This window comes from Equus asinus, chromosome 5, assembly GCF_041296235.1.
Source record: "Equus asinus isolate D_3611 breed Donkey chromosome 5, EquAss-T2T_v2, whole genome shotgun sequence".
NCBI lineage: Eukaryota > Metazoa > Chordata > Mammalia > Perissodactyla > Equidae > Equus > Equus asinus.
This window is the reverse complement of record NC_091794.1, coordinates 24,724,265-24,749,486: the sequence shown is the minus strand read 5'-3', so window position 1 is coordinate 24,749,486 and position 25,222 is coordinate 24,724,265. Positions and strand designations below refer to the sequence as shown.

Sequence of the window (25,222 nt, the reverse complement as noted above, 5' to 3'; positions counted from 1 at the left end):
GAAGGGAAGTCGATGTCTAGGGAGCAGCTATGCTGGCCCAGGCGCCAGACACCTCCACATACCTCATCCCATTTGATTCTTATAACAACCCTGGGTGGCATCTTGGGCTTTTCTTTTTTTTTCCCCAAGCAGGAAAAGACTCAACAGATTATGGTTCTAATTGCCGAGAAAAGTTTCTTATTGTCCATCAGCACCAAGGAAACAACCCTGAAGAGAGAAAAGCCTCCTGCAGACATATAGGGGAGAATGAATAGCAAAAAGGCAAAAATTATTATAGAATTCTTAAGCTATAAAGGGGCTTAGATATCATTTAGTGTGGCAAGTCTCAAAGGAGGAATGGCAGGCACATTTGAGCTGGGATGGGTGGGGGTCTTTACCAAACTACTCTGGAGATGCTGATGCGTGGCTTTACAAGCCTATTCTCTATCACCACCACCACTACCATGACCACACACATGCCCTGCCATCCCACTTCTCCCATCGAAAGACACTGTCACAAAGAGAGAGTATTGTATATGAGGAAGTTGCAATGTGGAAGCAGAAGAAAAGTGGAAAGGCACTGAGCTAGCCCAAATATTCATCCTTGTTTCTTGGGAACGTAATTGGGGGTCAGAAGTTAAAGATGTGCCTAAAGTCTCCCAGCTGGTAAGTGGCACCCCGGGACCAATGTGAACCCCCACTCAGCTCTATTTCAGCATGGATAGAACACCAATAAGTGTGCTCGAATTGCACCATGCAAGAATGAATACGCAGGAAGGCATTTAAAATTAGGTTCTCCAGAGGGAGCTTTCCCACAGGCAGCGTTGGGAGGGCAGGCTCGGGCAGCCATTGAGGCCAGTCTCCTCTAAGCAAACGAGCGGTTCTCATCCGGGAAGATGCCTTGGTCATGGAGGAGGTGGGTGCCCGCAAACCCTCCCAAGCACGGTGATAAAGATCTTGTCTTGGACGTGTCCCAAGCACAGGTTTACACTGAAACAAACACAACGTGGTGCATAAACCAATAATAAGCACAATTCCAATACTGGAAGCGCCACTGGGTAGCTCTGTCCACTCTTTTGGAGATTTTCACACAGGAAGTGGGAATATGCTCCTCCTTTCCAGAAGGGTTTTGGCCAAGACTAGAGTATGGCCTCCTGGCTAGACATCAGTCTAGCCTTCTTTATTCAGAAGCGAAGTAGACAAAGGTTTCTCCATCAGTTAAGTCTAGTTATGCACTGGAGTCCTTCCAAGCACTTCTCCTTCCCTACAAAGATTGGAAGATTGCAGGTCTTCCTAGATCAGAAGATGGACGGTGCAGCAGCTTCAATATTGTCTGATGCTTATCATTGGCATTAGCACGTAGATGGGCATCGTGAGGTCACAATGGCTGTCATCAAGATGACACAGCTGGGTTTCCTACAGTGGGCGGGAGGTAGACTTTTTTATCTCAAGGTCTCGTCCAGTTCTGCCATTTTAAGATGCATCCTCCACTGACCGGCACCCACCCTTCCCTTTTCCAAGGGGACATCTCCAACGAGCCTACTTAATGACCCTTAATCCCACAAACTGCTCCCTAATGGGGAAGAGGCCTCCCTTTTCTCTGGTAATGGGATGCGATTGCAGGGCAGACACCTTTATCACACAGGGTCCACCGCAGCTGGAGGGGGTGGGGGGCAGCCTGCTGTGAAGCAGGGCTGCAAAGAGAGCCATAATCTGCACCTGGCTAATGAGGGGTGCCCCGGCCTGTGTTCTGTGAACACAATGGAAGACAGGCCCATTAGTTACAGACGAGAGGGCACAGGGCCGAGGTAGCAGTGTTCATATTGCAACAAGATGAGTTGTGCGTTACTCGAATCACCTCTGAATTACCCAGTCCTCCCACAAATTGCTCATTAAGGCTTTCCTGTCATTCCTTAGCTGCAATATTCCCTCTTCTCTGAAAACTCCCCAATCACAGAGGCTGTGCCTAGGACAGAGGGGTACACGCAGCAGACATAAATAAGGAGAAATACGAGTTTATGACAGCTTGCTGCTCCAGGACAGAAATTCTGGTCTACTCATCTTTATCCAAGTGCCGTGTTTTGGGCTCATGACAGCTGCTCAACAGAAGTTTATTAAACGAATGAGTGGCCTGCTTTATGAATTATCTGTGGAAACAGAGTCCCTCCTCCCTAAATGTTTAATTGGGAGAGAGAATGGCTCACTCCCCACCACCCCCAAGATGAGCAATGCAGGGGTCATCACAGAGGTCAGGGGAAGGTGGTGAGAAGTGGCCTCGCTCCCCAAGGCCAGCTGGTAAATGAGAAGATCACCCATTAGTCAAGCCCTGGGGAACAAGCTGTCACCTCACAGGGCCAGAGGGGAGACGCTGCGCCCACCCCTTTACAAAAATAGAAGCTGGGTGACCACCAGACTCCTCAATGGCCAAGAGCTTCCCAGATCTGGAATCAGAGGCCCCTGACAAGCCTGCCACCAGAAAGGAGACTAGACACGGCTCACACACTAACTATTTCCTCACGCCCTTGTTTAGATGTGGATCCGCGCACACAACCCTTACCCCAAACCGCCACCCTCCTCACCCCCTTTAAAAAATACCAAATAAGTCAAGGGCTGAGGCGCTCAGCTCTGCACAGATATTTCAAATTAATCTTGAAGCAACTTAAAAGGATTGTTTTTCTCCCCTGTTCCCTGCACATTTTCTGTGGCAGCTGGGTCAAGCCTGAGCAGCATTTTCACCGCTGACTCAATAGCAAAATATTTCTGGGCTGCCCTCTTCCTTTCACTCCCTCTGTTTTGTTTTCGATTTTCTCTCCCCTCCCCCTCTACACAAACACGCACACACATGTGCACACACACTTCTTTCTGAGATATGAGCACACAATGGAACATGGATCTTAAACTTACAGTCCATACACAGAATCTTGTGTTTGGGATCTTGTGCTTGGATAGAGAAAATAACATGATTTTCACTGACCTCTAACTAAAATATAGCATTCTCATCAATTATGAATGCAGGCAGCAAACGACATGAATCTTAGCAATACTTGTACCTCTGACATCAATAGAAACGCAAACATTTTCATATCACACCAGAGTTATGGCCCTGAAATATCATTTATGCTCATCATTATCTCAAAATTATGATAGTTACCAGACTTCAAGTAGATCTTATTGTTAAATATGTTCCTACAGAAGTACATGTGTTACTGTTATTTTTAAAAATTTAGTAACTGTATTTCAATAGTTGTTTTCCAAGCCTGTATACGTTATTTTGTACATTTACAAATATTATTCTGAGAAGGGGTCCAGAGCTTCACCAGACCACAGTGGTCCATAGCACAGAAAGATTCAGAGCCCCTGCTGCCGAGTGAGCATAATGTGGGATGTGAGATTTTTCCAGAGTCATCAAGGCCTAGTCCAGGGGGCTCGGAGGCCAACAGGCAGTGTCCAGTAGTGGCATGAGGCAGGTCCCAGGGGCAGAGGAACAGGAGGGATATTGGGTAAGAGCTTGGATGGGCTGTGAAGTCAGACAACGTACTGGCTCTGTCTCGCCGGCAGTTGTGATTGCGGGCAAGCCACTTCACCTCTCTGAGGTTCCATTTCTTCAGCTGTAAAATAGGAATAATACACCAGACGATTCTGAGAGCATGAACTGAGAGCAGGCATGTGTGGCAGCAATGGCTGCTTGGTTGACTGGCCCTTGGCTGATTGCAGAAGGTCAGCCTTCCTACCTGTGGACTTCTGAGGCTAAGGTATGTTGTTTGGTTTGGTTTTTGAGACAGGCACTATCTGTGCCCTTTGCAAGCTTCTCACATCCTTGAGCTTCAGGGATCCGGTGAAGTGCCTCAAACTCTAAAACACATCCAGACACAGACCTAAGCCCCCTGCCTCCCCTTCTGTCCCTGGCTCACTGAAACAGGCACCCAGGCCAGGCTGCAAAGCAGATTCCCTGACCCACAGCAGAAGAGACTGCAAGCAAAAAGGAGACCTTCCAGACCTTTCCAAGACTGGTCACACCAGCCAAAGCACCTGCCTCTGCTTCGCAGAGCAGCTGGCTTCTGACCTGCTGTCTCCCATCACTTGCTGAGCCGCGACAGAGATTCTGCAGTCCTAGTGGCCTCTCCCGGAGCAGGCGAGGCCAGAGTCAGACCCAGGCTGCCAGACCACTGGGCAAGGAGCCCTCAGGAAGGCCACGGAAACCACACAACTCCTAAGGTAGGGCAAGAAACTCCTTCACATGTCTTCCAAAAACTGGCTTAAAGATGTTCAAAAGTTCTGTTGTAGAAAGGGGCTACGCATTCTTTAAAAATTACACATATTGATTTTCATCTGATTATAAGTTACAAAAGATTGGAAAGCACAGAAAATTTATACAGAGAAATTAAAATCAATCATAAGCCTGGGCCCTAGAAATCAAAACTATTAACACTGTGGTGAATTTTCTTCCAGTTATACCTCTGTTGACACTCTCACATAAGTTGGGATGATAAGTATATAGAGTTTATATCCTGATTTCATCACTGAAAAATACCTACAAACATTTTCAATATGAGCTCTTGAAGGACACAAAACTTATATCAGATGCCGTCTGTAAAATGCACAGGTTACTGAGAGATCTCACAGTATTCCTAAGTGTAGTATTGTGTATTTAAATATATGTTATTCCCAGAAAACTGACAGGAGGAGAGCCCATTTTGCTCTTCTTAAAGTGCATATAATATTTAACTCTCTTCTTAAAGTGCATGTAATATTTAACTCTCTTCTTTAGCTTGAAGAGAATCTAGAAAGATACTTTTGTGTCCTCAGCAAAGAGGCACTATATGACATCTTTCTTTTTCGCGTTTTCTATCTCTCTCTCGATAAGGGGAAAGCTTTGAAAATTCCCTGGTAGAAAAATGAGGTCTTCCTTGAGAAAGTGCTCAGCAGCTGAGGAAAAACTTCCAGAGAGAAGTGGTGTGGCAGGAAGAGCCCTGGACTTCAAATGGAAGCAAGCTGGATTCATATGTCAAGCCTGCCATTGTAGCCCCGAGATCAAAGAGCCCCCATTTCCCTGTGTCAACAGACACCACCCCCACCTCAAAGGATCAAAGGGCTGCGCAGATTAAATAAGACTCTGCATGTGAAAGTGCTGTGTCAACAGGGAAGTACACTGCGGGACGATCACCACTAAGTCAAGTCATCGAGGCTGGTAACAGTACTGTTATTGTTGTTGCTTAGCCAGCTTGAACACTCAGTGCGTGCCCTGAGAGGCGCAGTGTGCAACAGTGTGTCAGTGGGGGCTCTGGAGCCATACTACACTTCCGGTGGGGCCAAGTTATTTGGCCTCTCAGTTTCTTCATATGTAAAATGGGATAATGATAACACATGTATTAAGATGGAGAGGATTAAAATGAGTTAACTTACACAAGGTGCTTACAACAGCTTGTTGTTGGTGCCCTCCATTCTGACTCTTAGGGCCCCTGTGTACAGCGGAGCCCAACCCTGCCCGCTCTTTTTGGGCCATCCGCTCACCTTCCGGTGCTCTATCAGACAATGCTGCACTGCTATCACAGGGTTTTCACGGCCAATTTTTTCAGAAGTGAGTGGTCAGGTCCTTCTTCCTAGTCTATCTAGTCTGGAAGATCCGCTGTAACCTGTCCACCATGGGTGACCCTGCTGATATCTGAAATACTGGTAGCATATCTTTCAGCATCACAGCAACAGCAGCCATCACAGTGTGACAACCGACAGATGGGTAGTGTGGTTCTCTCATGGGAAACAAACCCAGGCTGTGGCGATAAGAGCACCAAATCTTAACTCTAGACCACCAGGGCTGGCATTTAGAACAGTACCCAGGACATCATAAACACTATATAAGGGGAGCTTTAAAAAGTCAGTGATCAACGGGCAAATATAGGATTGAAATTAAATGTATACCAGCTAAAACCAGTAGGCACCGCTTTTTTAAAGCTTTCCACAAAACTATTATCATTAATCACAAAGTTGGACTAGCAGCCTCCATCAGTTTCCCTAAAAAGTTATGCCCCCGACTCCAGCCCCACTTGAGTTTGGCTGGCTCCCCTCCTACCTTCTCAGCATCCTGCTCAAAGAGCCGCAGCTGGAAGCACTGGTCCAGCTTGAGCTTGCGCACGTGCCACATCTGGTGCAGGTGCTGCCGGGTGGAGTGCAGCTTGTCCAGGAGGCTGGTGATCTTGGGCACCAGGCTCTGGAAGTCGGCGCTGCCGGGGATACAGTTGCGCCCTGAGAAGCCATCGCTGCAGCGGATGCATTGCAGTAGCCGCTGCCCCTCCCGGTCCAGCTCCTCCACAGGGGCCTTCAGCACCTTCTTCTTGAGCTGCGTGTGCTCATCGATGAGCCGTCGAGAGCCCTCCACATCCACGGGGAACTCCTTCCGGGCCAGCATCTCCTGCAGGTCCTCGAGGCGTGAGAGCAGGTGCACGGCGCTGTTGAAGAACTCCTCCAGGGAGAGCCGCAGCTCGATCCACTCCTCGTGGTTGTAGTCCAGGGAGCCGTCAAACTCCTCCGTCAGCTGGGAGGGGTCCACCAGCTTCGTGAGGCCCTCCACGGACACCATGCTCGTCTAGGAGGGGCAGACACAGAGAGGGAGACTCAGTGATCATCGGGGCCCGTGGGGGGAAGACCTCAGGGCAGCAGAAGGCAGAAGAAAGTAAGTCAAGGCGAACGGCCAAGATAAGTACACATAATAATGACCACAGCCTGCCTAGGAGAGAGGGCAAGTGGAGAGCATGTGGCCCACTGGTCAGGAGCCACAAATCAGCCAGGGTCAGCAGTTTCACAGACTCGCTGACTGGTTCAAAAAGCTCTCCACCTGCCCAACATTTGCCATTCAAGGAAAGACTGCCTTTATGTCCCCACTGTCCTCATCTTCCTCCTACCCACCCCCAATGCCACCTCAACAGGGCTTCACATGCTAGAAGCGGGAGAAGCTGGAAGCACAGACCCTGTGCCTGGGGGTCCAGTTCTCTGTAGCTTTAACACCCAGACCCACAACCCAGGGTATCATTGCGGTTGGACTAAGCAGTGTGGGTCAATCCTTGGGCTGCAAGGAGGGCAGAATCGACCTTCCTGCCTCAGGTCGGGTGGGTCTTGGACCACAAGACTCTCTGTTAGCAGACACCCTTCTCTGATACAGTGAATGCACCAGGGCTGGGGGACAGGAAGTCTGGGCCCTCAGCTTTCTCTGTGAGCCCCCTGCAAGCTCTTGGTGAGCAGAATATAGAATGTTTGTCTCCAGGACACAAAGCAACAAATGACGGCACAGGCAACAACCCCAACTTGTCAAGAAACATCTCTCCCTCCCTTAAGATTTCCGACTTCTCTCTCCTGCAGAAGAAGAGGCTATCAAAGAAATATCTGGATCTAGGGTCCAGCCTTACACTTACTAATTGTGTGAACTGGGGCAAGCTATTTCAGTTCTCAGTGCCTCGGCCCTCTCCTCTGTATGATGGAGATAATAACGCTTTCCTCCTAGGGCTGTGCTGGAATTAAATGCGTCAGCACGCAGAAAGCACCTAGGGCGCCTGGCCCAGAGCGCAGACTCATCCCCTGTTAGTGCTCATCGTGATGCTCTGAGGGCTGCATCATTACCAGAACCCTTAAAAGCAGTTTGTCTCTCTCTGTCTTGCACTCTCTGAGCATCTCCACCTCATCCCCTTTTTCCCCTCCATCTCCTTTCCTAAGACACAGGAAGGAGCTGCCTGTGTCTGGAACAGGGGTTCTCAAACTTGACTGCTCATTATAAACCCCTGGGGAGTTTACAAAAACCCTGATGCTCAAACCCCCACCCCTAGAAGTGTTGATTTAGTTGGTCTGCATGGGAGCTTGGGCATGGGTAGTTTTAAAAACTCCTAATGTGCAGCCAGCAACATGAACCTCTGCTAATCTAGATCCTTGCTACTCAGAACATGGCCCTAGACCAGCCCCAGTGGCCTAGTGGTTAAGTTCAGTGTGCTCTGCTTCAGCAGCCTGGGTTTGGTTCCCGAAGGTGGACCTACACCACTCATCAGTGGCCATGCTGTGGGAGCTGTTCACATACAAAAAGAGGAAGATTGGCAACACATGTTAGTTTAGGGCAAATCTTCCTCAGCCAAAAAAATTAAAAAATGAAAAAAATATATATATACACACACATATATATATATGGCCCTCGAACCAGCAGCATTGGCATCACCTGGGAGCTTATCAGAAATGTGGAATCTCAGGCCCTACTTAGACCTACTGAGTCAGAATCTGCATTTAACAAGACCCCCAGGGGACTCTGTGCATTAAACTTTGAGAAGTCCTGTTTTAGAGCACTTTCTCCTTTGAATTTGGCTTAAAGTTTACCACCTCCAGGAAGCCTCCCAGGATTACATTCACCAATTATTCATTAAGTATCTGCTACTGAACAAGCCTGTACTCTCCTCTATCACTTATTGCCTCAGTCTGCGCTGGGCATTTCATTTGTTGTTTGTGAAGTATACTTGATAAACATTCTTCTGAGTGGGAGGCCCCTGGCTACGTCTCCTGTACTCGTTTAGGAGGCAGAGACAAGCCTGCTCAACCTGGGGTGAAGCGGGTACAGAGGGGTGGGAAGTGCTGGGCAGCCGTGCTGAAGCAAGTTTCAACACTTGTTAGAAAGATTGTCTTCAGTCTCTCCAGCTTATAATTTATAGGCTGCTTGTCACCACCTCTGTACAAACAAACCCAAAACACGAAAAGTTTCCTATAGGATTCCTAGTATTAAGTTGGGGTATTGGGAGAGCATGAGAGTTAACTGTGTTTATCCCAAGTCACATTTCTTGTGTTTTTTCACAGAGTAAGAACTGCCTGGTCAGCCAGGTGGTCAGGTTGCTGTGCTCAAATTGCAGCCTATATGGGGCCACCCCTCCACAAACAGGTGCTCCTGGCCCCTAGGGGACAAAAGTCTGGAATGCGTTGCTAAAAGACTAAGAGCAGCTCTGCCTTTCCAACATACACACGTATACAAGGTTCGTCCCCATGCAGACGAGGACCAGAATTCCCAGAAAGGCCAACAGCTCGGAGCTGGCTGGAACAAAGCTTCCTAAATCATCGATTCAATCTGATGTGTTGTCACTAAAAATTCTCAGGGGGACACATACGCCCTCTGGAAAAATCTAGTTAAAAAATAACACTTTTTCCCTGAGTATAAAAGGAATACAGAATTCTCAAAAGAAAACAGAAAAATATGAAGAAAATAAAAATCACCCATAATCCAGCCACCTCTAATAAGCTAAGCCACTGCTAACATTTTCATGTGTCCCAGTCTTCTTCTCCATATACGCACTTAAAAAACAAATTTTAGACAATATTGCCCATGCTGTTTTATAACCTGCCTTTTTAAAAACAACATATCATGAGCATTTTTCAATACTATTTTTCTAAACATGATTTTTAATGGCTTCACAGTATTTATGTATTAATGTCACCAAAATTAATGGGTATTTAGGATACAAACTATATATGTGTGTGTAAGTATGTGTATATATATATATATATATATATGTAAATATGTGTATACATACGTGTGTGTATATTACTGCACAAAAACCTGTGATGAACATCCTTGTAGACATTTTTTTGTTTGTAATTATAATTAGCTCTTCACCTTTTTGTTTTGTTTAGCTTTTACATGAAAAATATTTTCCTAGAAGAAGAATTACTAGATCTATGGGTACAAACTCTTTTTAAAGCATTTGACCCAAATTACAAAGCTGCCCCCAGAAGCAACTGCTCCAGTCTACACGCTCGCCAGGAGTAACCAGGATTGCCTCAGGACACCGTGCACCTGGGACAATCCCGGGAGCCTCGTACTCCTCCCCAGACTCTAACTGTTAGGCCACAGCCGCCAAGGAATCCTGAGATCCCAGCCCCTGACCTGTTGCATATGGCAGGGGAGATGGAGACGGGGAAGGGAGAAAGGTGTGCATGGCAGAAGGGGAAGGAGACGGGGTCCTGAGAGAGAGGTCTGGCTCACCTCGAAGATGAATTTGGAGCTGCCAAAGTTGGTCTTCTGCTTCTGCCAGAAGTTGTCAGGTTTGATGATGAGGGCCACATGGATCTCGGCGGGAAACGCTTCCTGCAGCGTCTTGAGGAGGGGCTTGATGAGGTCCCACTTGGAGCCCCGCATGTCGATGATGACGGTGAAGCCACGTTTGCACACGTCCTCGCTGTGGGGAGGCCAGAGGTCAGGCAGGGTCACTCTGGGCAGCTGACACTTTGGAGTGCACACTCAAAAAGCATCCAAAACCTGCATTCCTTTTCATCTAGACCACCCTTCGCACTTCACACCCACTCTCCTGGCTGCCTTCCAATCCACTCAAAGTGTGCTGCTCAGAGATCTTTTCTCGATTAACCCCATCTGCCCAAGGGCGTTCTGCCTCCTCCTGCACCTAGCAGATAACTCAGCCTTCCCTATGCCTACTGCACTTGCTGGGATGTTCACTGTTTAGGTAGTCACAATTGTGCTCAATTTTCTTTTAATTGTTTTTTTTTCTTTTTTTTTGGTGAGACAGATTGGCCTTGAGGTAACATCTGCTGTCAATCCTCCTCTTTTTACTTGAGGAAGATTGTTGCTGGACTAACATCTGTGGTGATCTTCCTCTATTTTGTATGTGGGACGCCACCACAGCATGGCATAGTGAGTGGTGCATAGGTCTGCGCCTGGGATCCGAACCTGTGAACCCCAGGCCACCAAATCGGAGGGCATGAACTTAACCACTACACTGCCAGGCCAGTCCCCTGATTTTTTAAATTCTTGTCTCCCTGTCTTGCTCCTGGGATGAATCATGTTTTCCCCATTTGAATACAAGCTCTCTAAAGACCAGAATCCTGTACCCTTAATCCGAGATGGGAAGTCAGGCGTGAGTGCTGACCTTCCCGTGCCCATATCAGTGGCAGACACTAGTACACTTTGCCACTGAACCCAAACTGGGCCAAAGAATCTTTTCCAATAAGGGGCTCTAGCCTGATGCTATCAATTGATTAGAGATAGTGCACGAAGTATTAATAATATATTTGCCACCACTGTATTTAAGATGTATTACTTGTAGTTCAAAACATGTCAGTTTAAAAAACTCAGGTTGCTGAGTCATGCTGATTACTCTTAGATGGCCAAGGGTGGGGCTGACCAGAAAGGGGGATGCAGTCCAGCTGTCTCATGTGCTTCTATTCTAAGAGTCAGCGTGTAAAAAGGCACGTTTCTGGAAGGTAAGAGAGAGGAAGCTACTCTTGAAATTGAGGCCAGATGAAATGACAGTGACCATCTCCAAACCCAAAACTAATCATGTTAAGTGAATCAAGACATTGCTATAAACTTATTAAGAAGAGAAGTTTATTTAAACACTTGGACTTCATAATTCCTAAGAATCAAAAAGAAAATAAAAAAGAAGATCAGAACAGTTATAATATCTCAGTTTGGGGGGAAGGCTATGTTTTGGTCATTAGGGGTCTTTCCTTCCATCCTCCTTGGTTTATTTAATCTATGTATTTATTTTATAATTCAAAATAGACTTTGGTTAGTTCACATTTTTACGTAAATACTGGTGTAGCATTTCCTGAGGGTGTTTCTCTTAATTTTCGATTCCCCAGATTGTGCTTGCTTAAACTACTGTGCATGGTGCGTGACCCAGAGATGTGCACCGTCACATATCACTGTGCATGGTGCATGACCCACAGATGTGCACCGTCACATATTCACTTGCTTATAGCTACTGGAGGTAAGGCCACCGTTGGAGGATTTAGGCCACGAAAGGAAATGAAACCCCTTTTCAGGCTTCATTCTCAAATCTCAACCAGTGATGAGAATGTCTCATCATTGGTGAAGATGAGACTAGTGAAGAGACCACAGCTGCTGTGACTGTCTCAGGCAGAAGGCAGCTTCCTTAGGCCTCCCAGAGAGACGGGAAACTCCCCAGGCGAAGAGATTCTTTCCATGTCTTCTTGTTGATACAAAGGACTAGACTCAGCATGGGAGGAAGGCTGAGTCTTTTGTTTCTCCCCAAATCCTGCATCCCACAGGAAAAGAAGTGCCTCTCCTCCTTCTCTGACACTTACTGAATCAACAAGTAGCCAGAGTCTTCCACAAATAATTGTCTGAAAGCAATGTGACTTTTTCTTAAATTATGGAATCTCTTTTCCATTATAAAATAAACACCTGTTAATTATAGAAAAGTTAAAATATTCAAAGATCTATATAAAAGATGCTAACGGTAGGAATATATAATACTCTGGCCTATTTCCTTCCAGTCTTTTTGGTGTACATAATTTTCATGCTGTACAGTGTTCTACTTTTTACTGTAACATAGAGTTTTTTCTCATTTTTTCTCAGATTTCTTTGAAACTGTTACATTTAATGACACGTAGTCCATCTTATACCTATACCTAACTTAATCATTCTCATTATTGCTTTACAGAAAGGCATATCAACTTTTATGTCCACCAGCAACGCATGAGAGCACCCGCTTACTGTATCTTCATCAGCACTGCTCACTGAATTTTAAAACTCTTTGCCCATTTTTTAGGAAAAATATTGCAAAACATTTAAATTTGCATTTCTTTGGTTACTAGCTCTAGCTTATCGGCCCATAAGTATTTCTTCTGTGAGCTACTTTCTATTGGGGTTTAACAGCTTTTCTCATTGAGCTTAGTTTCGTTAGCTTGACTCACATTTGTTGCATGCCCACTGATGTCAGGCACTGCAAGGTAACTGTGGGTCTTGTTTTTCCTTAGAGACAACCGACTTCCTTGTGTACCTGCTCCTCAACTCCATTCCTGTTACCATAATTATGCCAACATGAGAAATCTCCATCTCTAACAACATATAGTCAGTGTTGCTACCAAGACCTGGAGTCTGACCATCCTAGCATGTAAATATAGTAGTCAGTAGCAGGTTACACACTATAAACTAATAATTTCTATTAACTATTAACTAATAATTTCTGACAACTAAAAGTAGAAATCAGGTACTACTATTCTTTAGGAAGTTCTCCCTAACTCAGGAGGTGGCGAAAGAGGCCCAGGGGCTGAATGCTGTGAGCGAACCTAATTGGCATCTTTCTGTGAAAATAGCCTGACCTCCCAATATGCTTTGTGTGTTCAGTTTCATAGAAGGAGCAGAGCCAGGGAAGGGAAAAGAACCTCCTACCAGCATTTATTCTACACCAGGGACCATGGCTGGGCACTTGACACGCAATAGTTCACTTTATCCTCATAATACCTTATAAACTGGGTATGGTAATCTCCATGTAAGAGAGGATGAAAATGAGGCACAGAACTTGCCAAAGGTCACATGACTAGTAAGTGGCTAAGTAGATAATCAAAACCAAGCCCGCTGACCGTGAAACCCACACTCAAGTCACTGTCACATTACACCCACCACATCGTCACCATGTGCGGTGTTTTTGTGATTGTGGGGGGGGGGGAGTTAAGGGTTAGTGGCGAGGGAATTAGATTAAGGAGCTCACAGGAGATGGGGGAAATTAGGGCAAGGAGTCCAAGTGGACGACCTCCACTCTGCAGTCTATGCAAAATCACAGAGGCAAAGGAGCATGGCACATTGAGAAAGTTCAAGTAACTCACTTTGGTTAGGCACGTGGAAGAGGAAGAGTGATGATGAGGGCTGCTCTGAATGCCTTAGAGAGCCCTAGTCCAGGCTCTGACCCTCCTCTGCACACCCCACCCCCCCACAACCCCGGGGCCAAGGAGACTCGCCCAAATAGAGTCCACGCTGCACCTCTCCCTTGTAGACCAAACTCCTAGTATCTGAAACCCTAAAAGTCTCTGCCCAAAGAGCCCTTAGCCTACTTCTTGGGCCTATGTGTACCTCTTTCCAAGGTCCAACACCCCAAGGGCAAGTAACACCACCAGTAATGAGAGCCCTAGGCTTGAGGGGTGGCAAAGGGCTGCTATTTGCAAGGATGTGGCTAGAACATGGATATGTGAGCTGGGGTGTCCACATGCACGTGTGAGGCGCCCCCACAGTGGAAGACAGAGCTGGGCAATGGGCAGAGAAGTGAGGCAGACCACGAGTTAGGGGATGGCCTCCCTGTACTCAGAGGAGTCCAAGAAGTCTAAACTTGAAGTTGGCCTCCTACATCACTACGAAGATGTATTTGTCAAGGTGGAAGAGTAGAACATGCTCTATTTAACAGTTTGTTCACATGCTATACTAATTCTCAATATTTAGACATAGGGCATGTGGGTTTCCATTTGTACTCTTGCCCTGGGCATCACAATGTTAGAAGCAGGCCTTCCAGAGAAGAGGCGGGAGAGGAAGACATGTCTTGTACCATGGCCAGGCACACTGGATTTATCTTAAGGACAATGAGGAACCCCTGACGGGTGTCATTCAGGAAAAGACCATGACAGGTGATTTGGAGATTACCCTGAAGCTGTGCAGAGGGAGAGTAAATTGGGGTCAGCCAGAGGGAGTGGTGAAAGCAGAAGCAAAGAACCATCTCCTTTGGGTCTTTGCTAAAATGCCTCTTGAGAGAAGTCTTCCTTGGGCCACCCTGGGTAAAGCTGACCTGCCACCCAGCACTCCCCACCTTCCCTCTCTGATTTACTTTTCTCCTTAGCACTTAGTACCACCTGAATCATATATTTTACTTATTTACTTACTGTCCATCTCCCCTCCCTGGGAAGTAACCTCAGTGAGGACAGAGATTTTGTATTCATTGCACTGCTGGATTCCCAGTGCCTAGTACAGTGCCTGGTGTATGCTAAGACTCCAACCACTGAGGAAACAGAGGTAGCAGTCAAGGGAACGGAATCTGGAACCACCCTTCCTTATCCCAGCTCCATCACTTACTTATTGAGGAATCTAAGGCAAGTTGCTTTTAACCTCTATGCCTTAGTTCCTTCCCTATAAAATATGAATAATAGCAACTACATTACAGGGTTATTTTAAAGGTTAAGTTTGTTAATATGCATAAAGCACATACAATGGTGCAGTCACATAGTCTGTACCATGTAGATCATAGCTGTTGTAGGAGATGTTGTTGGTATCCCACCCAGGGCCCCTTAATTGACCACTGTGCCCAGCCCCCAGCTCTGAGAGTGTTGCAGCTATCAGCTTATGCCTTTGACCATCTCTGGACACTTGTCTTTGGCTGACGGGCTCCACTTCTCCTAGAGAAACCCCACCTCAGGGGGGCCAGTGCCTCTCTTATACAAGGGTGCCAAAGCTGACCCTTTACCTCAGGGCGGAGAAACTCTGAAGTGTGACTTATGCTCCAGAGCCTTCTCATTTCCCCAGTCGGTGCCCGGCTAGACTTTATCTGGGACCACATCCTTGCTCAGTCGCTCCCCTTCCCTACTCTGCTTCTCCAACGCCCTTACAAGTTTTTCCTGAAGAGAATGCCCTTAATAAATCATTTGCACCTGAGTCCCTGTCCAAGAAACACAGCCTAAGACATACACATATGAATTTCATAGATATATGAAATTCTGAAGACAATTTGATTATGATCTGGAGATTAAAAGAGAAATCTGGGTTGCAAATTTTGACGTGGGAGCCATACAGTGCCTGGCACACAGTAGGGGTTCAATAACATTTGCTGAGTGAATAAAGCTATGAACGGTGGTAGTAGACATGCACAGAAATGGGTGAGATCACCCAAAGAAAACAGGTAAGATGAGAAGAACCATTATCAGAGTCAAGGATACAACTGATGGGAATATCAACGTCTAAGAGATGGGAGAAGAAAGTAGATGAGCCTGAGGAGAAAAAATGTGGAGAGGTGAGAGAAAACTAGGAGAGGAGCAAAGTCAAAGAAATCAGGGCAGAGAGGATTTCAAGGAAGAACTACGGCGTCAAACACCGCAGAGAGGTAAATCGTTAACTGAGATCAGAACTGTCACATTTAGCAACTCAGAGGCCTTGGTGGCACTTGTCACAGCAGTTTCAGAGGGGCGTGGGGCAGGAACTGGGCACAGCAGGGAAGCGGTCTTCCTCGTTGATCTCTGGGGTGATTAGAGGAAATGTCAAAAGCATCAGAGGCTGCTTCCACAGCGCTCCCATCCCCTGGCCCTGTTGGCTCGACTCCGGGAATAACCAGGACCTTCGGGCTGCTGCTGTTTCGCTCCCCGAAGCCCCACGTGGCTCCTCAGCCTGCCTCTTCCCCAAGCCTCCAGGCTCCCAGACCTCTCTTCCTCTCACTGAGTCTGCTCAGATGGGGAGCAGTTTGAGCAAACCAATTTACACTAGAATATCACTAATGGGTAGCCTTCCTTCTCCCTTTAGGTTATTTACCCTTAAATGATATTTATCAGCCCGAATTAAATTTTCAGGGGCAGAATTTTGCATCGTGTATGGTGAGGACAGGAGCACAGCAAGGTGGAGTTTGGAGCAGCAAGCCTTTAAATCCACTAAGGAGCGGAAAGGGGGGCGAGTGACCTCCCCTTCTCCCACTGCCCTACTTCAGAGGGAGAACACAGCCATGGCGCCAACCCCCCCACCCCATCCTGCCCCACTAGTTTCCCATCTGGGGCTTGAGATCTGGACCCCCTTGGCCAGCTTTACAGCCTTTGTGATAAACCCAGTCCCTTTATACGGAGCTGTGAGCTGTTTCATAGATGCTTAGGGGCTCTCAGGCCCAGGACAGGAACATTCACTGACTGGACGCGTGATGGATCAGATGTTTCTTGCACTCAGTTCTAGACCATTTACTCTTGTTCATTACATGTCACTGGGGCTGTTTTCACTCAGCAAGCCGGTGCTGTCTCAGAAAGCATTTGAACTTCTTTATGCCGATGCTTTGCAAACTTCAGTGGCTTTTATTATCACCTAGGACATTTGCATAAAAACGCTGATTTCGGGGACCCCTTTCGGATATTGATGAAAATTGTCTGAGATGAGGCCCAGGAGTCTCCCCAGGTGACCCAAGGACAACATCCAGACTCTCTTAGGTGTGGCTTTTGAGAGTTTGATGATACTTCATCTAAATCAGATTAGGACAGGCATCAATAATCAGCAGGGAAGACAACTATGCAGTCAGAACAATGTCTGCAAGGTGAACCAACAGAAACACTATACAGGAGCCTGTCAAAAATGTTAGCAGGTTGGGGCCGGCCTGGTGGCATAGTGGTTAAGTTCACACTCTCCACTTCGGCAGCCTGGGCTTCGCGGGTTCAGATCTCGGGTGTGGACCTACACACCACTCATCAGACCATGCTCTGGTGGCCTCCCATATACAAAATAGAGGAAGACTGGCACAGATGTTAGCTCAGGGCCAATCTTCCTCACAATAAGAAAAGATAGAGGGTTTCTCTCTCCATGGCCTCATGCTCTCTCGAATGGAGTCATTTATTGCAAGCACAGGCTGGGAGGATTTCAGTCTTGGCGGTGCATTTCTCTGGTTCTTTTTGAAAAGACCGAGCTCCTCTCCTGGCCTGGGGAGGCTTTCCCCAAAGGGCTGGCTGCCCTCCCCAGTGCAGCTGTCTGTGCTCAACCAGATGCCCACTGGAGCTCTTCCTTCTCGGGCTCCCCTCTCTACTTTTAAATTGCCATGAGATCACCACGGAGTTTCTGCTCCTTATCACACACCTAACCTGCAGCCTCATCTAACACTTCCGGGCAAGTCCTGGGTGTCTCTCTGGGTCCCTGTAGGTCCCACCCACATTGGATGCCCCCAGAGTCGTCTCTTGACCCACAGGACTATGAACTCCATGAGGGCCTGACTGGTCCAGGTGTGCAGGGTCTCAGGGGTGGGCGGTGAGGAACCAATGGACAGGCATGTCACTGACCCTTTGCACTCCTGGTGGCCCCCATGCCTAGCAGAGCTCCCAATTCAGCAGCCCACTATTGAACCCAGTCCCCCAAAGTAGTTTGATGAGACACAGCTGCTGCTGTTTGTAAGGCTTTCAAGCGTCTTCATAGATACAGGGTAAATCTCAGGTGGCATCATAGGGAGCCGGGGCAAATGGGTCAGGCCAGCTCTCTGGTGCAGGAGCACAGTGGAAACCACGAGCATCATGGTCCTTTCTAGTCTTTCCATTCTCTAAGCCTCTCCCAGCTCATTCACACACTCACATGACCTGTCTGCTTGCCAGCCTTTGGATTCGCCTCGTCTGTCTTAGCTGCTGTTATTATCCACCCTGCTTCACACATCAGAAGACTCAACAGCCTTAGCCTGGGGAGCAAGGATTAAGGTACCAGTGCCTCAAGCCAAGGTTTGCTCTGGGACCTGGATAGCAGGGCAGAGTACCTGTTGGTGACAGCTCCAGGCCAGGACTTCACCGTGCGTTACAGGCGTGGCCTCAGGGAACCAAGTGCCACTTCCTCCCAATCCCTGCTCCCTCAACTCCTCCTCAGGTCCCTGGCCAAGGGAAGCCCAGACCGTGCCTATGGATTCCATCCTGGCCACACCACTGAACTACCCTGGATACCTCCCATGATCATCTGGCTAAAGGGTTGGACTGAAAGGCCACCTTCTCCCTGGGGTCTCCCCTAACCTCTGTCAGAGCGATCTCCGCCTTGCTAAAACAGAACACATATGATCCATGCCCCTCTTACCTTCCTTATCCGTGTCCATGTTGTATGAGGCCCTGGCCTCTCATCCCTCCACCCCTTTGTGCTTACCCACCCCAACCCCATCTTTGCCTAGATAACTTCTACTCACATTTCAAAGCTCGACACATGCCTCTTCCTCCAAGAAGTCTTCTCTTACTGATAGATTCCCTCCCCAGCCCACTGCATCCCCTGAGATAGGGCTCTTCCCACGCATTGCCATCACCTTGTACTTGCTCTGCACGCAGCTGTTATTTGTGGGGTAATCAGAGCCAGCCTCTGGCCCACCACCTCCTGTATCCCTCCAGAGATTTATACAGCTTCCAAATGAGAGCCTAGTCATGAAGGTGCTTTATAAATAATATGGTATCATATAAATATATCATATTATTCATTAACTCATTAATTTATTCCCCCCCCAAAAAATATTTACTGAGCACTTACTTTGTGTTAGGCACTAGGGATATAAATGTAGACAAAACAGAAACATGAAGGTCACATTCTAGGGGCAGACGGGGACACAAGACAGTAGCTAGATTAATAGAATAAATGCAAATTGCGATAAGTTTTAAGAACTTATCAGGTAATCAGGACAGGCCACTATGAGGACCTGACATTTAAGCAGAGACTAAAAGTATGAGAAGGAGCTAGTTAAGAGAACACTGTAGAAAGAATAATGCAGGCAGAGAGAACAGCCTGTGCAAAGGCCCTGAGGTGGAAAAGAGCCTGTGTGCTGGCGACTCCTCCATTACAGGGAGAAAGCACAGGTAGTGAAGCTCAGTAAGGAAGCAGGGGGCCAGCAGCGAGATCCAGGCTGGAGCTCTAAATCTCGAGCAGCTCAAAACCTCAGGCTGGAGAGAAATATAAAATGAGAGCCAAACGACTGAAACTTGGAGCAGCTGTTTTTGATAAAACAGGACATACACATGTATTAATGATAAAAGCTAGTTTTATTGGGCACTTGAGAATTTTATGTCTGCTAAGCATTTTATACGTATTACCTTATTTATTCCTCCCAAGAAACTCACAAGTAGCTGCTATTATTATCCCACCCTATAGTTAAGGAAACTGAGGCCCAGAGAGATTGAGTAACTTGCTTAAAGTCACCAGGATGAGGTAAAATCAGTATTCCAATCTGGTCTGTTCGATTCCAATATCTGTCATGCTACCCTGCCTCAGAGAGACACAGAACGCTTGAGCTGGAAGCAACTTTAATGGTTACTCCTGGTAATCCTTCATTTTAGAGCAGAGGGCAGCGGGGTTCCAGAGGAGGGAAGTGACACAGTCGGGGGGATGTTTTGGCCATTTGGGCCAGAGATCAGGTATCAAGCTCCCTGCTGAAGGTCTTCTATTAAAGCCCCGAGAACTCGGGAACTGAGAGGAGGGAAAAGCCCCCGAGACATCAGACAACCTGGTCTGGAGGCCCAGGGTGCCCTGTGTTCAGTCCTGAAGCCCCTTCCCCAGGAATGAGGACCACGATGCTCGTGGTTTCCACTGTGCTCCGGCACCAGAGCTGGCCTCACCCCGTTTGCCCCAGCTCCTCTGACGCACCTGAGATTCACCCCATATCTATGAACGTCCGGCAGATTCTCACTTGAAACCGCTACTGGAATAAACATAACATCCACCCATCCTGACGGCAGGTGGGGGAGCAGAGACCCACCATGAGCACCAGCCCGGCAGACCAGGCAAGGGGGCAACAAGGATGTCTGTTGAGTATGTGCTGCTGGGGGCTTTCAGTTGGTGCTGGTTGTCGGGTACAGGGTGTCAGCAGAGTGGGATGTCAGAATCCTAGTCTGGGGGCCCCGGAGGGTCCAGGGCTGGGCTGTGACGGAACAGAAGTAACTTCTGAATCAGACCTATTCACTCAGTTGTCTAGGGAAGGTGACAAATTGAACACTAGTCCCTGAGGAGGGGGTGTCGGAGAGGAAGGACAAGGCAGTGAAGGACGTCCTGTTTCCTGAGGGCCGCACAGGCCCTGCCACCCACAGCTCTGGCCCTACAGGTGCAAGCAGGACTAGCAGTGCAGGAGGGTCTGGAGCGACGACTGAAGAAGGCCAATGACAGTGCATGGACAGCCTTTACCGCCTGGAGACAGTTCCGCGCGGGCAGACAGAAACCCACACAGGGAGGAAGGGAGCAGACCCCGCGAGCCACGCACTTCACACCTTTCCTAGAACCGCACGGTGCCCATCTCTCCCTGGAATCATGTCGTGAGCTAAATTCCCCTTTCAGAATTCGAGGAGAATTTAGTTCAGAATTTGGAGTTCTGAGGAGATAAACGATTCCCGGGTCTATTTGTGTCGGAGTTTTCACGCCATCCTCAGGCTGCAGAGAGCCTCTGGCTAAAGGACCTGGATTTTGTTTCAATCATTTGCCCATCATCCTGATCTGTGTTAACCCGTGTTCTGCTCCTTATTGCTATTCTAATAGCAGCTCTCCGCCAATTGCCCCAAACCACACCACACCCGCTTTCTTGAACAACCAGAAAGCAGCAGGTGTTAGAGAGAAGTGTTATAGACACTTTAGCACCTGTCTTAAGCTTTCTAATTGGCATAATCAGAAGCAGTAAAAAGAGCTTCGGAGGAGGCAGTGCCTTATAGAGGAATGAGCCACCCTCTAGGGAACGCTGCGTCGTGAACAAGCCTTTGCTCGCACAGACATGTCTCAAACTCGTCCTCACGATGTGGAGGGCTCCCGGGTGGCGGGATGTCCAAAAGGTGGGAGAGAGGGGCTCAGAGAGGAGGGTGGGCTCCCCTGCCTGTCACGTACCTCTCGGCAGGCTCACAGGACACTGTCCACCATCAGCTGGCATTCTGTCACCATGTGATTCCACTACCACCGAGACCTCCTCAGGACCCATGTTGCTGCATCCAGAGGCTTTTTGTTTTGTTTCTTGTTTTTTGTTTTGTTTACTGGAAGACACTTTCTGTCCACTTTCCTGGGCCACGATTACTCCAAAGAATTTGTGTCTTTTCTACCCATTTAACAACACATCTTTTACCTCTGCACTACTGACCTATGAAGCTAGGGCTGGGGGGGCAAAGGTCAAAGGTGATGCTTTCTCCTCAATTCCTCCTCCGTAAAGTGGGGAGGCTCTGACTCACTGCTCTGGGGCTGGGCCCAGCTGCGTGAAAGAGCTCCCTGGTGACTGGAACGCTCACGGTGGTTAAGTGGGAGTACAGTAAAGGTTCTAGAGACCTGCTCGCCCATTTCCAGACCCAGGAACTCCCCCTTGCAGTTCCCCACCCTCGACTTTACCAGAAGCAAACCCAACTCGCCCCAGTCAGGGTCCCAGGGACACCTCACGCTGGAGGCCAAATGAGGAAGCTGGCCACTTTCCCCTCATTAAAGTCGGCTCCCAAACGCCACCCAAATGAAGCTGTTTAAACAAACAAACAAACAAATAAAAGACTCTGGTTACAAATGTGCCGGGGGCAGGGATGGGCTGATTCTCTGTTTCCCCGGGACATGGCGTGGCGTGTCCTATTTAAACAGCACAGACTCAGGCCCCAAGATTACTCCCTGCATCCCCAGGTGTGGCCCTAAAGTGACAGGTCCAGTGGCCTGAAAAACACAGCAGGACCTCTGCACCCACCTATTGACTTGTCCTTGATGCCACCTTCAAACAAAACACTTTCTAAAAATCAAGTCTGCTCAGGAGAAAAACAAGCTGTGCCATCTTGTGGATAGTCAAAAGGGCACGCCACAGCTGAAGGGAGCTCCCAAAGAGAGTTCCACAAACGGCACGGGTGACAGCAGGACCAAGGCGAGAGTGGGCAGCCTTCCGAATGATGGCTACCTCAGAGGGGCTAGCACGGGTTAGCCGTAGAAACCGCGGTGCTTGTGTTAATCAGCCAGGCCATCCTACTGTCTCACAGGCTCTGAACCACAACATCCACTCACCAAAGGAGGAGACCTGCTCTCTAGTCTGGCCGGCCTGGGGGCGGGGCATTTGGACAGAGATGCTCTTAGCTAGAGAAAAGGAGCTTGGAAACTCCTGGAGAAGGACCAGAACCATTGCTCCCAGAAGTCTGGGGCTGGCTGGCCCAGAGGGAAGGTGGCATAGGGGCGGGCTTGGGGGGCTGGGATGGAAACTGACATATCCATTTCCAGCAGCCTCCTGTCGTATTTCCCACCCTCCCTCACAGAGCCCCTCATCCCTTCCTTCTGGGGCATTCAGAACATGAGGCAGAAATGAAATGGAAACCAAAGCAGCAGAGAGAAAGAAAGAATGATCTGGAAACCCCCAAACCACAACCTTTCCACACGGCCATTCCCTAGCCCTCCCCAGACAAACCCCAGCGCCATGCTCCTCTGGCCCTCTCCATCCGCCCCTTCTTTCCTCCACAGTCAGCCTGGGTGAAAAACAGGTCATCTTTTAACTTAAAAATAAAAAGGCATTATAACCACCACCCATACATCTGTGAATAGTAGACCAAAGATGGAATCCACATTCCAACGACTGTGACCTGTCTCACCACAGTGTCTCAGTCACGCCAACTACAAGACGCCCAGAGCTTTTCCAAAACCATGAGACAGAGAAGGGAGAAAAGCGCTGACCTAAGAGAGGCTGCGGCGGTGTGGCCGTGAGCTGCCCCTGGCTCAGCCCAGTGCTGCAGCTGGCCGGGACGCAGAGCCGGAACCCTCCCCTGCTCACTCCAGTCCCTGTTGCCATCGCCACTCTTTCTCCTCCTCCTGCTGCATCCTCACCTCTCCTCACCCTCTCCCGGGATCCCCCACTCCCCAGCTGGGCTCCGGTTTCCCTGCAGGGCAGGTGGAATCCTCATTAATAAACCACACATTTCCTCCAGGAAACAGTCTTTGGTCAAAACGTGCCTGCGCATACCTCCACTCCTCCTCCTCCTTGAGTAACAGTCACTTTCTTGAAAGCCCGATGCTGTTTGCCTGCACGCACACACACACACACACACACGCCCAAACATACCTAGCCACCCAGACACCCTTAGCCACCCCTCACACCATCACCCTCCAGCCAGGCCCAACGGGCTTTATCACTACAGGAGCTCCCCTTCCTGCAGGGCAGGCGACCCTCCCCCTGCAGCCAGCCTTCCTTCTCTGTGACACCGGCCAGGGCTGCCCAGGCCAAGGGCACTGATAAGGTCTGTATGGTTTACGTGGAGGAAAGCCCCGTGATGGCTCAGACATGAGTTCAAATCTGAGGGCAGCAGAGAGGTCACGGAGAGCCAGACAGAGGAAACCTGGGGGAGGGGACATGTTTGGAACTTGAAACTAAACAGGAAGGGCCCTAACGGGTCTGTGCCCTGACCCACAGCTAGCTTAGAGGCTCGGAAAGCTCACATGTGAGTGGGATCATCCCTCTGCTCGTGACCCCAGGGAGGCCCGGATCCCCACAGGGTGCTGCTCAGAGGGCCACCTACTGTCCTGTCCATGTGAGGGGCAGTGCAGGGTTGCAGCAACTGGCCTCAGCGACACCAGTAGGGTGGCTGTGGGCACGTCATGACACTCTCTGGACAGCACTCCATCCTTTTACAGCAAAGGGGTTGGCCTGGCTGACCCCTACGATCCCTTCCTGCCTCAAGCTCCAGGACTCTAATCCATCTACTTCTTTTAAAATCCAGGTCAGATTTTACGTCCAATAAGCCATCTCTGATTAAGCCCATTTAATTGGTATGCTTACTTAACCACTGCCCTGAAAGCATTCAGTTTGTCTTCTCCAGCAGGTCCTGGATCCTCAACCAGACTGCAAGCTTGCCCGAGGGCATGAACTGTGGCCCCCCTGCTCCCGCTGCCACCCGTCATATCCGTCTGCAAGTTCAGGGGCAGCCTGAAAAAGCCGAGGATTGTTTGACCGTTCTCTCTAAGTCGGGGTGTATGTAAGAACTAAACAACTGTCCTGTGTATGCACAGAATTAAGTCTGGACTGGTTTGCAGGTCCCAGAGGAACACGCCGTCACAGTCAGGGGTGGGGCAGGGGGAGGGGTGGTTCTCATCTTCCTCCAGGTCCAAAACAGGGAGTTTCTCTTCAGTAAAAGAGGTCGGAAGCCTGAGTTTCCTGTAAAGGGAAACAGCCCAGGTCTGGAGAGGAGAGGACATTCATTCTCTTCCTGGGCAGAGAAGCAGGGTGGGGCATGTCACAGCACGAGGCGCAGACCTTGCCTCGGGCACCAGTCCAAGAGGAGTTTCTGTGCAAATCCTGGCACATGAATTACCAGTGACGGGAACTGACGAAATTCCAGCTCAGGACAGCACGGAACAGTCAGAGATGAGAGGGAGAAAAGCGTTATCGGTTTTAGGGCTTTTGAGTAGCTCTCAAAACCAAGGCTGGTCCTCACTGGACCTAGAATGAGTGGGGGGTGTGAGAGGAGGAAGGCTCTGAGAGAAAAGGAAAGAGGGAGCAGGGCCATCAGGACCCACACTTGGATTATGTCAGTAAATTATCTGGAAAAACATTTGTCCTAGCTGAGTCACCGTGACTCTGCCAAAGTGCTCCCATCTGGGTTCTGGGAGAAATGGCCCTGGCTGTCAAACTCGCTCAATTTAGAAACAGGAATACTCCTCCCTGGGGAGACAGAGTGCACTCACAGTTCCCTCGCATGCTCCTGCACACTCCGTCCTCCAGCAGAGGGCTCTGCCGTCTCTCCGCCACAGAGCTGTCCACCCACCCCGGCCTGGGCACTCCCTGTGGGCACAGCCCCTTTGCAGAGGAAAGAGGACATCCCCAAGGAGTCT

At 48.8% G+C, this 25,222-nt stretch overlaps 1 protein-coding gene across 36 annotated transcripts in view; it reads right to left on the bottom strand.

The window, feature by feature from the left end:
* The window catches only part of KALRN (kalirin RhoGEF kinase), a 637,850-nt gene that overhangs the window by 413,124 nt on the left and 199,504 nt on the right, over positions 1-25,222 (bottom strand). For all 36 annotated transcript variants that reach the window (XR_011503193.1, XM_014866840.3, XM_044771457.2 and 33 more), the window contains exons 4-5: positions 9,977-10,169; positions 6,047-6,559 (exon numbers count right to left, since the gene is read on the bottom strand). Coding sequence is in view for 35 of the 36 variants with exons in the window: in XM_014866840.3 (XP_014722326.1) it covers positions 6,047-6,559; positions 9,977-10,169 (706 nt within the window). In the remaining variant the exon portion in view is untranslated. The remainder of the gene's footprint in view (positions 1-6,046; positions 6,560-9,976; positions 10,170-25,222) is intronic.